General features: G+C 35.5%; 2 protein-coding genes and 1 long non-coding RNA gene across 5 annotated transcripts in view; 2 read left to right on the top strand and 1 right to left on the bottom strand.

Moving 5' to 3' along the window:
* Positions 1 to 15933, top strand: part of LOC143902849 (UDP-glucosyltransferase 2-like) — a 153046-nt gene that overhangs the window by 117244 nt on the left and 19869 nt on the right. The window lies entirely within an intron of this gene.
* Positions 119 to 6029, top strand: LOC143902852 (uncharacterized). Of its 2 annotated transcripts, XR_013258510.1 has the most exons (5): positions 119 to 616; positions 2257 to 2462; positions 3071 to 3315; positions 3407 to 3483; positions 3557 to 6029. XR_013258510.1 is itself a non-coding variant. In XM_077416036.1 (4 exons), the coding sequence occupies exons 1-3, from the start codon at positions 579 to 581 to the stop codon at positions 3295 to 3297; spliced, it is 471 nt and encodes a 156-aa protein (XP_077272162.1). In that variant the 5' UTR covers positions 126 to 578; the 3' UTR covers positions 3298 to 3315; positions 3407 to 6029. The 2 variants fall into 2 exon arrangements, 1 of the variants encoding a protein (XP_077272162.1); XM_077416036.1 differs by having other exon boundaries at positions 126 to 616; positions 3407 to 6029.
* LOC143902857 (uncharacterized) lies at positions 7252 to 8980 on the bottom strand. Its single transcript, XR_013258517.1, has 2 exons — positions 7616 to 8980; positions 7252 to 7529 (listed from the first exon to the last, which is right to left on the bottom strand). It is a non-coding gene; the product is annotated as an uncharacterized LOC143902857 (long non-coding RNA).

Here is a 15933-nt window from a genome sequence, read left to right as displayed (position 1 = left end):
GATTGAAATAAACTTAGTCAAAGCATAACATAAGTCCAAGATGAAAATTTCATTTGTAGAAGAATTTCTCTTTGTAGAAGAATAATGAACTGTGATTGGTCAATTCTTACGACTCACAACTTACAACAGTTATTGTAGACTGGCCCTTAATGATATCGCAAAAAAGCCGGTAGGATTAGGTTAAGTTTCTTTCTGTTAACTACTTACACGTTTACGTGTACATACTGACGTGTACTAAAGCTAGTGTTGTTTAGTGCTATTGTTGTATTTGCTTTTGTCGTTTCCTCTGTATTGTCAATATGATTTGCCGAGACTTTTATGTTGCGTGTGTGCAATAGAGAGGCATGCCAAATGCTTCATAAAGTGGAAAGTTGCACTAATCCTTATTGTAATAGAAGTAATACATGCAAAAAGGTGCATCTTACAAGCGATGAGCTCATTGAAATCAACAATTGTACACGACCTTTTCGGCAAGAAATTTACTTGGAAATGAAGCGTTTAGCTTACATTTTAAGAGAAACATATCCGAAAAACTGTAGATCGCAAATCTGTTCAATGATTATGTTGGGAGAGTGCCTATGGCCATCCTTGGCTTGCGGGACATCTCAAAGAAAGAGTAAGTCTTTATAATTATTAAATTTTTAATTAAATATGTTAATTATTAAAATATAATTATTTTAAAATACTTTCGGCTTTTAGCAACTGTACCAGCGTGCAACAATTGTTATGTTTTATTAACAAAGAATAACATAAAGGCTTTGAAATGTAATAACGTATATTGCTCATATTGCATTGACCGCCTCCCAATAGAAGTAAAAGGTCCACTTCCTCTATTTTGCTGTAAAATATGCTCCAAATGAACGACATTTTTTTTGTACGTTTTAAGAAACACATTTATACAACATAATTTTTTTACTGTTTTTGCGACATATTATTACTTCAAAATTGAAATAACTTTGGTCATTGCTGCTTGCAGAATGTTTTACTCTGCGTTCCGTAACGCGCATATGCGCGTATTTATCTATAGTATACGTAACGTTTACTATAGAAAATGCGCGCATATGCGCGTTACGGAACATGGCCTTGTAATAAACACATTGTATATAAATGAAATTTTCATCTTGGACTTATGTTATGCTTTGACTAAGTTTATTTCAATCTTTCAAAATTGTAGGTTTATCTTCAGTATATTTAACATGTTATATTTTACCTTCAGTATACTAAAAAAAATATAGATCGGTCCTAAGGCCAGTTCTACAATAGCCGCGTTCAGCAGACCAAGCCGCGGAGTAGCGGTCAAACGTAATTGGCTCTTACTTTTAGAACCAACCAATCAACGCAGAGTATTGATGAGACAAACTCAACAGTTGTGTCTGCTGAACGCGACCAATCAGTAGTATGGCTGCGTTCAGAAGCGCGCGATTAGCGTTATTGCGTCATTCCATCTTTATCGCTCATCAGGTGTAAAACAAGGATAAAATAAGCAAATAGTACTAATAACGTCTTCCCGAACGCACCCTATGTCGTAGTCGGATTTCGGAACGCAAAAGATGGTCCAATGAGAAAATTTCTTTTTCGAAAGCGAATTTTCCTCATTGGACCATCGGCTGCGTTCCGAAATTCGACAGCACGACGCATTGTAGAACAGGGGGCCCGTCACACTAGCGATTGACGATTGCATTTACGTTTGCGTCTACGTTTTTTGACCAATCAGAACGGAAATCGCGAATCGCAATCACCAGCAGCTACTTTCTGATTGATCAAGAGACGTAAACGCAAACGTAGACGCAATCGCCAATCGCTAGAGTGATACGGGCGTTACGTATCTTTTCACGAGGTAAAAATGCAAAAAGTGAACAAATTTACCAGATTTCGACCAATGAAATCGTATATACTCTAGTAAATTTTCTCACTTTTTGCATTTTTACCTCGTGAAAAAATACGTAATAGACCCCCCGTGCTGCATCGAAATGATTTTAAAGCATAGAAAAGCTGCGAAAGTTTTTTCAAAAAATTCGTATCTATTTGGTCTTCCTTCGCTTAAGAAAGATAATCATAAATATCTTTTGGCGTGTGACTTATTACGGCAATATGCAGTAAAAAGTGGCGTAGAAAATCCAGATACTATTCGTGGAATTCAATTACAGAAGCATATAACATCAATATATATTCATTATAATCTATCAAAAAATTAAATTTCAATTGCTTGCAAATTTTATGAGCCATGCCAATAAAATTCATTTATCTCTACTACAGACAACCTGTTATAGAAAAAGAAATCTTAGACATATCTCAACATCTCGAAGCAGCACAAAAAGTTAATATGGATGAAAGTGACAGTAATGATTCTGACTCTAAACTCTCAGATATGGAAATTACAACGAAGACGACCACGAAAACTTATGATGACGAAATTAATGAGGGAGTTGCATCCAGAAGAACCATCCGGGATTTTCAACAAGGTACTTTATTCTTATACAAATGAATTAAATTAAAATTTTTTTATTTGTACTTTAATGGTCAGTGGGTGGATCTAATTTAGAATTTGAAGTTATATAGATTCTTTGAGATAAAAGGCACATTCATAATTAAATCTTATATTTAAGACCGTCTTAAGTTTATCTTCAGATGCTATATGTAGCCAATAAAACAGCTCTTACAGTATCTGAGGATGAAATTAAGACGGTCTTAAATATAACATCGAACTATCAATACCGGTCATATATTCATAAATTTCTGTCGATGTACATGTAGATTTGGTCATACTGAACAAAACAGTCTTTTACCATTTTGCAAACCATGCAAAATTTTGAATTATTAAAAATTGCCATGTATAGAGGTTTCTTTAATTAATAACTCAAAAATTTGCGTGGTTTGCAAAATGATAGAGAAATTTTTGTTCTGGATGACCTAATCTACAATAAATGTATATTTTGAATTCAAAACTTCTCGTTACTTACTCTGTATGTATAAATCTTAAAATATTTTATAAAATGTCGATTAAATATTATATGTAAATTTTTAGAGACAATTATATAAATTAGTAAATATTTTAATATTCTATTTTCAGTATCTAGTCGCAATCGATGGCCACCAGATGAAAAACGTATCGTTCTCGATGCTTTCGGTCATGACATAAATTCCACTGACAACAAATTACCCACATTCAATGAAATTGGAAAACTTATTAAAAAGCATTCCGACTTATTAGGACAACGAAGCGTGCCTATGATTAAAATGTGGGTACATAACAAAAAACGTAGTTACAAAGCAAATAAAAGTGTAAACACAGAATGATTCCTTAGAACATCGGCAGTAAGTAAAATAATAATTGTTTTCTTAATAATTATTAATTTGGTGGTTATTTAACACTTATGTTATAATAATTTTTTAACATTTATTTCAGAACTATAACTAATTCAAAAAATAACAATACTTTGTAACCATGATAACCAACAAGCCTCTACATCGACAAGAGCAAAAGTATGAAAGTATTTGAAAGAAGTCGATAAAAGTGTTTAACTTTATAAAGGATTTACAAAGAACTTCCTTACAGATAAAAGTATCAAGATGGAGATTATTACTTATTGTAAGAAAATCGTTGCTAAATCATTTAGCGTCGTGTGTCGTCATTTCTTGTCGTTAACGCTCGTGTCGTTTACGCTCATGTTGTATACTTTCGTTTTACGTTCGTGTCGTATACTGTCGTTTTACGCTCGTATCGTTTACGCTCGTGGTCTTCAAATGGATTCAAGCACGTTCTGCTTGTCATAGATGTTTTTACTTGATTTACTTGGCTCTTTGCGGTTAAGCCAAGTTGTTCAAAAGTATAAGATTTCTAAAAGAAGTAATGGTTTCAAAGTATTATCTTTGAAGAGTCTTTTGTAACTCGTAATGCAATGTGTAAAGGCTCTTGAGTACTTCTGCAGGTATATTCAAATTATGACGTCAAAAGCAAAAAGCCCTATTCCGATATATACTGCCAATACTGAAAATCTATAGCATCGTAATGTGAACTATAGATTTTCAGGAATGGCTGTGTAAATCCTGAACACAACCTATGTATATGTATGTTTTTCTTGCAATTTATATCAAAATGTACTAATGCATACTATCATCTTTATTTTGATAATTTGAATATATGTAGTTTTAGCAGTATTTAGGAACCTTAAGAAGGGTTACAAAAGAAACGTTCTTAATAACTTGATATATCTTCGACATTTTTTGTTTGTTTAACTAAGCATATAACCAAGTATACTGTCATTCATTTGTCTATATAAAAGCGAGAACTGTTTATTAATTTATGAATAACGTAATAAAAGCAAAAAGTCTGAAAATTTGACAAAATAGTTATAAGGTAAGATTATTTTAGTTTCTAAAAGCAGTATTAAATTTTAAGAGTTTTATATTATATTCAAAACACGTATTTCTTTAAGTATTAAAAGTATTGAAGTAAGGTCGATAAAAGTCTGTTCTTTTTTTATAAAAGTGTTATAAAAGTACTGTCATTTATAGAGATTAAAAATCTGTTTATACATACATGTATAGGATATTTATGAGTAAATGATAGAGAACCAATGTCTATTTTTTAAATTAAGTTTTATTTAAAAATTACTTGTACAAGCTTTTTCTACTGTTCTATAGCACCAGATGTATAAAAATATTGCGCAAGTAAATGTCTGACAGTAATCCCACAAAATGTTAAATTTATTTTAATTAATAAATATACCAATTGTCACTTGTTACCTCATGTCGCGATATGCGTAAATTAAGTTGTAAATATGTTGATTAAAATGTATGAGCTCGATTCTTGAATTCATTCGCAAGAGAAACGTATGCGCAAAGGTTATTCTTACAGGAAAGTTGCAGGTCGATTGGCTATCGCATAATTTTTAACCATCCTGCAACGTTTCTATAAGAGCAGAATTTTCGCATACGTTTCTCTTGCGAATGAATTCAAGAATCGCGCCCCAGGAGTGTAAAGTCAATTCAGATCGGAGAAGAATGTAGCGGTGGACAGATAAGCCCCAACTCCTAGCAGCACCCACTACCCTGTGTGTTTTCTTGTCCACCAGATCTTGCTAAACCTTCAGGACTTGTTGCCCAAGCAGCATTTTGACGTCCGCCCGACGTTAAGATAAACACACTTAACGTTGGTATCCAACGTTTTCGCTACGTCGTTTCAACCCTCTTTTGCACTAATTTGGGGAATCAAATTTAGGTTGTACCAACGTTGGAATCCGACTTATATAAGTTAAATTAAGGTTACATTTTTTTCACAAGTTTTAACGTTGGTATGTAAACTTTGATTTTGTACACTCTGCTAGACCTGAGGTTATTTTTTCACAACGTACATTTTAGGTGTAGTTTTCGTGCTTCCATTCAAACCATATGACGGCATTGGTGTAATAAATGTATCATAATACGTACTTATCAATTTGGCACAAATAAAATGGCTTTATAGGAAAAATATAGTTTGCGCAGTCTTTGATACTATTGTAATTTTGCCATAAATACACGAACCCAGCACTGAAATTGTATAACAAAACTCACTTTATTGATAAATGTGGAAATGATAAGTCAAAATTAGACGAATCCTTTCTAAAATATTCCAATTTACTAAATATTCTAATAAATAACTAAAATTTTCCAAAGTGTAGATTTTAATTTTTTTTCATCAAAATTACTTTTAAGATAAATATGTTGTCAAAACCTTAACAACAGATATTATATAAATGCTTTTAATTGTTAATAAAGTGCGTTAAAAAATATAAATCTAAATATACTGGAAAATGGCGGATTATTTGCCTTCCTCTTTGAGGAATGAAAATGGCGAAGTCAACGTTCCACACTATATCAAACTTTACGTAGTAAAAGGTGCGATAAATTCTACTAAAATTTGTCTTCTCGTATAAAATAATTAACTTTTTCAGACTTTTCCAAACTAAGTAGTATACCACTGTAGGCAAAATTGTACCTATATTGACTAAAAGTCTTAACAAGGTCGCCAAACTGACTTAACATGTCGATAAAGTATCAATTAGTTAAAAATTCTATACTAGATTTGCGAATGAGTCGTATATCTTAACCAAATCCGACCTATGCAATACCATCTATATGGTGATCTAGAGCATGGTTATGGCAGCCGTGCAGCCGAGCGAACGCGCTCTCGAGCTGTGAATCGCGCGGCGCGCGCGCGTTGTTTCCCGACGACGCGACGATAACCGCGTGAGATGAGATAGACCGGTTCGGCCGTGGATCGTCAACATTCGTCGCATAGTCCTCGTAGCTCACGCACGACGCCGCGAATTGCCGTCGACGATGCCCGCTTGATGCAGCAGTAATCTGCTGTACATTCATTTAGGCAGAATTTGTTACAATTTCTCGCGATTTCTTAACGTCAGTCAGAAATGACCACAGGCGACGTTTTACAACGTTAGCGTTTTACAACGTTTGATAACAAAACGTTGGTTTACGTTGGGAATTACGTATTGAAGTCGCTCGAAAAGTGTAGTGCAGAGAATAACGTCAGGCGAACGTTAAATATCTTAACGTAGGGTAATAGGACTTAAACTGTTTCGAATTTGACGTTGGGAAAGTGATAAAAAAAGCACGTCGTAATTTTAACGTTTAGACAACGTCCAAAAAACGTTAGTAATTATAAGTTACATTTTATAACTTTCTTGAACCGCTTACAACGTTGTGATTAGTAGAAAAGTAGTCCTTAGTCGGAAAGTTAACCGAAAAATGCTGCTTGGGTGGCGAGTACTGTGGTTCAGTCTTAATACCGTTTTCCTGTACAATTCAATTGTCATATTGGTTTTAGAAATCATCCTGTTTCAAAGCCAATGTTTATATACATGTTTTGTAATATAGTATCTCTCTTTCTTGTACCAAAAATGTATACATAAAATAAAGCGGATATATAATATAAAAGAAACAATCCAAAGAGATAAATACTTAACTATACATTGTCTTATATGCATGTCGTTATATGCATCATGCGTGAAACGTAATGTATGTGCCCTTTAGGGCTGTTCTTTTTAGTTGAATTTATTGGACGGTTCATCTTTTCTCTTTTTCTTTTCACGTTGACGGAAAGAAGAAAAGAACATATAAGAAAAGAAAAAAAGAAAAGAATATATCAGAAAAAGTTAAATAGATTTTAATTGTCATCTGGAATAAATTCTTCTTAGAGCATAAATTTATAGATAAATCACTACTTCTGTATCGTGTTTTTCGATATGGAAATTGGATGCGTAACTGAAATAAGAAAGATCTGTTGTATATTGAAATATTGCTAAAAATGTCACTAAACTGCATTCTTATCTTATGAAGAAATATCGAAATACATGATACTTGCCGAAATAGTGATTTATCTAATTAATGCTCCAAGCAGAATTTATTCCAGATGACAATAATTATAATCAGTTTCACTTTATCTGATATATTATTTTCCCCTTATTTGTTCTTCTCTTTTCTTCTTCTCGCCAACGTGAAAAAGAAGAGAAATTGTCTAAGAAATTCAGCTAAAGGAGAAAGAAAACAGGCCTAAATGGTACATTTCATTTCCCGTGAAATGGCATTTTTCGGTTTAATATTTCATTTTTCGTACGATATCGGCTGTAGATAGAAGACTTTTGTTGGAGGTTAGGCTCCAGATGGATCCAGTCCAGTAACGTCTTCAACCCCGCCTTTGGGTTAAGCCGTGATCAGACTACAGATTCAGATTAAGATTGGATTGAAATTTGACCAATTAGAGCAAAGTTTACTAAACTTGAAGTTGGTTTTCTTTATTCTGATTGATTGAATTTCAATCCAATCTCAATCCCAATCCGTAGTCTGATCACGGCTTTACATAGTGTAAAGTCTGTACTAGACTGTACCTGAGAGGTTATGCGCCTGCTAAATCGATTCTGTCGGTTTATATTGCATGATAAAAGCTGCGGTCCACTTGATGCTACAAATGCTTCGAAGCGTTCGATTGATTAATCAGAAAAAAGAATTTTTCTAATTAATGTATTAATACTTTGAATTCGATGTCAACGTGTGCCAGGTCGCCGATGACAAGACCTAGACGCTCCGTACTTTCGGCGTCTAGATGTATCAATACTTGGAATTTGACGTCTATATATTCCAGGTCGCCGATTCAAAATATTAATATATCTAGACACCGAAAACTACGGAGCGCACTCTCTGGACTACGTCATCAGTGATCTGAGACACGTAGACATCGAATTCAAAGATATGGAACACCTAGAAACCAAAAACTACGGAGCGCACAGCTTAGGTTTCGTTATCGGCGACCTGGGACACGTAGATATCGAATTCAAAGTATTAATACAGTTAGACACCGAAAACTACGGAGCGCACTATCTGTACTTCGTCATCGGCGACCTTGGACACGTAGACATTGAATTCAAAATATTAATATATCTAGACACCTAAAATTACGGAGCGCACCATCTGGACCTCATTATCGGCAACCTGGGACACGTAGATATCAAATTCGAAGAATTGAAACACCTGGACGCCAAAAACTACTGAGCGCACTGCTTGAATCCCATCATCGGCGACCTGGGATACGTAGACATATTATATATTTTTAGAAATATTATACATTTTTTTTGTTTTTAATTAGTGGAGCCTTTTAATTAATAATTCCAAATAATTCCAATCTGAATTGTTGGTCATTACGCTAGCGTTTGTGCTGTGGTCCTGATAAAATACGGTGCATCAAAAAAATTACTAAAATATTAGGACCGTATATTAGAAGGACATGAAATTTTGTGTGGTGCTGATAAAATACGATGTATTCACATTAGTTTTATCGGGACGGTCCCGATATAATACGGAACATAAAAAGTATTATAAGGACCGACCAGCTAAGAGCCAATGGTCCTGCTAAAATACGTTTCAATCCAAAAATGGTCCTACTAAACTACGCTGCAAGTATATATATATATATATATATATATATATATATAATTTAATAAATAATTAAATATAAATAAGTAATAAAATACTAATTGTGTGTAAGTATAAAATATAAATATATATAAATAATTAATATAATATAATATAATTAATAAATATATATATATATATTTATATAATATAATATAATAATATATACAGGGTGTCAGAAATAAAAGTATATTAGTATATCTACCCAGCCGAATGACTGGGGTAGATTGGGTCAAACTGAAAAGAAAAGTCTCGTACCATTTTGCAAAATTCGCAATAGTTAACGAGTTATTAAATAAAACGTCTGAGCGAATGCGCGCACAAGGAGCGATAGAGGCGGGCCTCGGCGGCTGGCTGGGATGGCACGGTGCCCGGCGCGCGGCGAGCGGTGGGGGTCGAGAGACGAGCGGCGAGCGGGGCGCGGCGCGGCGCGGCGAACGTCGAGCGACAGATGTTATACACTGCGACGAAAAAGTATTAGAGCCAGCCCATACTAAACTTACGATAATTCCTTCGCGTAAACGGGATTTTCCTTCGCGTAAACGGGATTTTGTAGTAACTTACAATAATTTACTCCGCGTAAACGTAGTAACAGTAGGTAGCACACGTATTGGCTATTGCATAGGCATTGCCGTAACGTCTTACGCCTTAGATAATATTAATTAGTTTAGCATGAATTATGTGTAATATAAAAACATTTAATTTAAGTAAATTTAATTATTTTGCATGTCAAAGTTTACGAGGTTTACCACAAGCCTTACTTTAACTTTTGTTTATGTTATAATAACTTTAATGGTGCGTGTCCACCTGCGAGTAAAACTCTCGAGATGAGTAGCTCTCGAGATTGATTCTCGCAAATAGACATATTCCTAAAGAGTACCTAACGGAGAATGAATCGCAGCTCTCGGCGAGCGAACTTTTCAAGACCTACTCGCAAATCGACATGACGTTATTTTACTCTCGGAGATCAGCTCGCCAAGCTCGAACGCTGTTCGTATTTTGAGAGCTACATGATGACACAAAGGAACTTATTGAATAATGCGGAAATCATGAACCATTGTAGAATACTACTGTGACAGAAATAAAAGTTTTTTTAATTTATATGTTTTGCGAATAAAGTGCGAAAAATTCATAATTTAAAGAATTAAATAATAATATTTTTAATACATTCTCTTATTACTTGGTTAATAATTAGTTACACTTAATTTTACATACTTTGCACGTTTTAGTTACAGCGTTAAAATTAAATACATTTTTACATCGCGAATTAAATACATAAAAAAAAAATATTTAATATTTACATGTAAAAATCTAACATCAAGGTATTTCGCAAACAGAAAACTAAATAATAATATCGCACTATGTATTCCATTTCACAATTTGTAAGTCTGTAGAAACTTTTAATTGTTGGGAGTTTTCAATCTTAAGCTCTCTAATTTAGAGCAGATCCGACACCTGCGATCAATCCATTGCTTGACCCAGAAGGTCTTTTTGTTGTTATTTAACACCCTTTTTCTTTTTAAAATAGTACAATGTCAGAAAAATTACTCTCAAATGGACAGTGTCAGAATAACTCTCGAGAGCTACTCTGGAGAGTTTTACTCGCAGGTGGACACGCGCCTTAAAACTCTCGAGAATATCTCTCAAAAGTTATTTTGACACTGTCCATTTGAGAATAATTTTTCTGACATTGTATTCTCACGAGCATCTCGCGGGAATCCGGAGAGTATTCTTTCGGAGAGTTCTCTCAAAACCGTATCCACTTACGTATTTTTTTAGTTGATGTCTGAGAGTGGTGACATTATAATGTCGCGTAAACGAAAGAACTTGCGGTTGCTATAGTGGCTAGCATTATTGTAAAAAAAAAAGGGTGTTAAATAACAACAAAAAGACCTTCTGGGTCAAGCAATGGATTGATCGCAGGTGTCGGATCTGCTCTAAATTAGAGAGCTTAAGATTGAAGACTCCCAACAATTAAAAGTTTTTACAGACTTACAAATTGTGAAATGGAATACATAGTGCAATATTATTATTTAGTTTTCTGTTTGCGAAATACCTTGATGTTAGATTTTTACATGTAAATATTAAATATTTTTTTTTTTTATGTACTTAATTCGCGATGTAAAAATGTATTTAATTTTAACGCTGTAACTAAAACGTGCAAAGTATGTAAAATTAAGTGTAACTAATTATTGACCAAGTAATAAGAGAATGTATTAAAAATATTATTATTTAATTCTTTAAATTATGAATTTTTCGCACTTTATTCGCAAAACATAAAAATTAAAAAAAACTTTTATTTCTGTCACAGTAGTATTCTACAATGGTTCATGATTTCCGCATTATTCAATAAGTTCCTTTGTGTCATCATGTAGCTCTCAAAATACGAACAGCGTTCGAGCTTGGCGAGCTGATCTCCAAAAGTAAAATAACGTCGTGTCAATTTGCGAGTAGGTCTTGAAAAGTTCGCTCGCCGAGAGCTGCGATTCATTCTCCGTTAGGTACTCTTTAGGAATATGTCTATTTGCGAGAATCAATCTCGAGAGCTACTCATCTCGAGAGTTTTACTCGCAGGTGGACACGCACCATTAAAGTTATTATAACATAAACAAAAGTTAAAGTAAGGCTTGTGGTAAACCTCGTAAACTTTGACATGCAAAATAATTAAATTTACTAAAATTAAATGTTTTTATTACACATAATTCAAGCTAAACTAATTAATATTATCTAAGGCGTAAGACGTTACGGCAATGCCTATGCAATAGCCAATACGTGTGCTACCTACTGTTACTACGTTTACGCGAGCGCGTTACTTCTGTAGTAACTTACGATAATTCACTCGTTTACGCGGAGTAAATTATTGTAAGTTACTACAAAATCCCGTTTACGCGAAGGAAAATCCCGTTTACGCGAAGGAATTATCGTAAGTTTAGTATGGGCTGGCTCTAATACTTTTTCGTCGCAGTGTATAACATCTGTCGCTCGACGTTCGCCGCGCCGCGCCGCGCCCCGCTCGCCGCTCGTCTCGCGACCCCCACCGCTCGCCGCGCGCCGGGCACCGTACCAGCCCAGCCAGCCGCCGAGGCCCACCTCTATCGCTCCTTGTGCGCGCATTCGCTCAGACGTTTTAATTAATAACTTGTTAACTATTGCGAATTTTGCAAAATGGTATACGACTTTTCTCTTCAGTTTGACCCAATCTACCCCAGTCATTCGGCTGGATACTTTTATTTCTGACACCCTGTATAATATTTATATAGATAGATAGATAGATAGATAGATAGATATTTATTTTCAAGCTTATAGCTAAGAAAACGAACTTGGTTTACAATAAACCTTAAGCACTCATCCATCCACACCATATAAACTACAAAACCTCCGCTATTAACAGACTTCATTCGCTCGCGTTCGTTTATGTTCTAACCTGTCTCCGCTTCCTCTCTTTCTTTTTCCAAAGTTTTTTTAGTATCCTCCCTTTTACTGTTCCTAATTCATCGTTACATAATGTATCTAGTCTTTCCTTATAGCTCTTACCCAAATTTACAAACCAATCGCTAATCACCGTGCATTTACCTACATAATGTTCCAGATTATCCCTACCCAGCTTACAAAATCTACAACTTTTTACATCCTCCCCCAACCAATATTTATTTGCTTTCTCCATATTACCGCACCTCAATCCTATCAACGCTCTAATACCATCACCCGACATTGTCTCTAGTCCATATTTACATTTAATAAATATCTTGGTTTATTACACGCTATACCCAGTTCCTTGTATCTTATATTGTACCGCGCATTTCTAATTTTACTGTCGATAATTTGTTCTTGTAAATCTTGTTCTCTTTCTCTTATTACCCTGAGCATGTTCAATACCCTCCTTTCTTGCAGTTCTTATCGCTTCAAGACCCCACCCCAAATTATTAAAATAACTTTCCCTTTCACTACTGAATAGATCTTTCTTCCCACTGCTCAAAATATTCTCCGTTTTATCTTTTTCTTCTCAACATGCCGCTATTAGCCTATTCGAACTACTTTCTCTGCTCCTCTTTTCATACTTCATGGCTCTTAATCCCCAATCAATTTTTAATTTCTTTAGGCCCAACTTTCTCAAGATCATATATCGCGGCGTACAAAATTCTATTCTAAAAATCCATCTGATGTAGTCCAGCCAGACCTTTTCTAAATCATTTTTCTCCATCCACCCCCATACTTCCACCCCATATTCCATAATACTTTTGACCAGATAATTAAACAATGTCCGTCTCCTCTTAAAATCATCTTTACATATCCTTTCACCGAGGCCCCATACCTTATTTGCTGCTAATCTTCTTTTCCTGCCCATTTCTTTTATATGATCCGTGTAATTTCCTTTTCTATTAAACGTGAACCCCAAATACTTAAAAGTTTTCACCTCCTCTATTCTTTCCTTACCCAATTTCCAATTTCTACCTAACTTGCCACCACTATTAAAAATCATGACTTTTGTTTTTTCTGTACTTAGTTCTAGCTTCTTATTCTTCAAAAATATTTTCAGTGTATCCATCATATCATCCAGTGCCTCTTTATTCTTGGCCAGTAGAACCATGTCGTCGGCATAAGCTAACGACCATACCCTGTACATGCCCAATACAATACCACCTATATTTCGCTTCTCTAACGCCTCGTCTAAATCCGCAATATAAAGACTGAACAGATCTGGACTCAGAACACAACCCTGCCTCACACCAATCTTTGTGATGAAGTTTCTCGTAATCCCCTTGTTTGTCCTGACTGATGTCTCTGTTTCTTTATACAGCCCCTCAATCCTGTTTAACAAGCTGCTGCCGACCCTTTTTTGTTCCAGTATTTTCCATAATTTTTCCCTCTCCACCTTGTCGAAAGCGGCTTTCAAGTCGATAAAAAGAGCAAACACCCCTTGTCATCTCCACATTCCTTTACTTTCTCTCTCTGTACAATGTAGTTCAGAATAAAGATGTTGTCCATCTTCCCTTCCTGAAGCCCGCCTGACTTTCAGGCAGCATTCCTTTCGCTTCTATAACTTCCTTTAATCTATTTCTCAGAATTTCGGCATACACTTTATATGCTGAGCACAGCAGTGAAATTCCTCTGTAGTTTTCTGCCTTTTCTTTATCTTCTCTCTTATACAGCGGTACCACTATGCTCATTTTCCACTCCGATGGAATAGTTCCTTCCTTCCATATCTGCTTTATTAAGTCTACCAGACAACCCTTCACTGCTGAACCACAAAACTTTAAAGCTTCCATCGGGATTCCGTCTATTCCAGCTGCTTTGCCTAATTTCATCCTTTTTACTGCGTCCGCTATCTCCTCCTTCTTTAACTCTCTCTCCTCTTTTTGCTCGTACCTTTCGTGTTTCTCACCTCGTATTTCCATAGCAGTTGTACCGTCCCTTTCTTCACCTATCTTTCTCTCAGTTCCGTTCTCCTTCATTGTTATCTCCTTCTCCGTGCCTCCCAATAACTTCATAAAATGCTTTTTCCACTTTTCTCCTTGAATATTGTTCTCCGTCCATTCCTTCTTCTTTCTTCGCCTATTTATAAACCTCCAAATATCTTTTTCATTCTTCAAATTTCTCAACTCCTCCTCTTCTTCCGCTCTTTTGTCTTTCCTTCTCCTCTCTAACAACTCCCTAAAGTCTCTCCTTCCTTCCATAAAGTCTTCTTTTCTGCCTTTCTCCTTTTTCCATCTTTCTTGTACTTTCTTTTAACCTCCCTTTTTTTCCTCGTGCAACTCCTGCTTCACTAGTCCTTATGACCTATTTCTTTCCTCCTCGATTTTTTAACTTCCTTATAAATCAGTGCACTATGTATGAGCTCTTTTATTCTTCTCCATTTCTTTTCTATCGACCACGACTTTTGCCACTCCACGCTCCCTGGCTCCGTCGTTCTCTCGAAATATAGTCTTCTCGCTTCCTTATCCCAATTTATTATTTTTTTCACGGTATTTAGTTCCTCGTCTTCTTCTTCTCCTTCTTCTGCAACTTGTCTTCCAGTCCCCTCCATTTTCATTGCCAAGGGTAAGTGACCTGAGTCCACCCTGTCGTTTACCTTAAATTCTAACACTTTGTCATGTATGTATTTGTTTACAATAATATAATCAATTACCGAACTCCCTCTCGCACCTACATAAGTAAATTCGCCTTCCCAGTCCCCCATTGTTCTACTGTTTAGTATATACCAGCCTCCATCATATCCGTAAACTGCCTACCTCCATTACATACTACTTTATCCTTGCTTTTCCTTTCCACATCACAGTCCGCCAGTCTGTCCCTTCCAAACTCCCCTATCCTTATGTTAAAATCGCCTCCTATGATTATTCCGCCAATCGCCCTACCTTTTTTCTTTTCCCTCCCCGCATTTAGGTTCACCCACTCGTGAGACCCTGGTAATTTGTCCTTAATCTTATCCCAACCTTTCTCCTTTAGCCATGTCTCGCATAAACCTACAAAATCATTTCTTATTATATAATTCCAAAAATCTTTGTCCTGTCTCTCTAAACCGGCTACATTCCAGAACAAAACCCTTCTACTTCTGTTATTCTCTCTCTCCAGTCTTCCATTGTCCTTTTTACGCTCTTCATCATCTAGCATTTTCCTCGACTTATCCTTTAATTGGCTGCCCTTCAGAAATTTTTCTTTTCTATAAGCGCGTTCTCCTTTTCATTCCACACATACTTCCTTCCTTGTACTTCTAATTTCTTTTATCCTATTTTTACCCGTTTTCCATCCATCTTTTCTTTCCGCGCGCGGTCTCTTATCAATCTTTGCACCTCTCTTTCCTCGAACGACAGATCGTGATCAATGAAATTTTTTCTGCTTCCTAGCTTACTCTTTGATTTCATTACAATTTCCTTCGAATCCCAGCAGTCTATTTCCACAACAATTACCTCCTTTTCTTCCTTACCTGATGTTTGCATATTCTTCACCTTCTTCTTAACTCCAAAC

This window comes from Temnothorax americanus, unplaced genomic scaffold (assembly GCF_048541705.1).
Source record: "Temnothorax americanus isolate GAGA-0224 unplaced genomic scaffold, ASM4854170v1 Scaffold40, whole genome shotgun sequence".
Classification (NCBI taxonomy): domain Eukaryota; kingdom Metazoa; phylum Arthropoda; class Insecta; order Hymenoptera; family Formicidae; genus Temnothorax; species Temnothorax americanus.
The sequence above is the reverse complement of the archived record's forward strand: the minus strand, read 5'-3'. Positions and strand labels throughout refer to the sequence as shown.

Bases quoted from the DNA above. Each gene is read 5' to 3' on its own strand.
- LOC143902852 (XM_077416036.1), top strand. From the start codon at position 579: ATGGCCATCCTTGGCTTGCGGGACATCTCAAAGAAAGA. The intron at 617-2,256 runs GTAAGTCTTTAT...TCTCTACTACAG, and splicing joins CGGGACATCTCAAAGAAAGA to ACAACCTGTTATAGAAAAAG. The intron at 2,463-3,070 runs GTACTTTATTCT...TTCTATTTTCAG, and splicing joins CATCCGGGATTTTCAACAAG to TATCTAGTCGCAATCGATGG.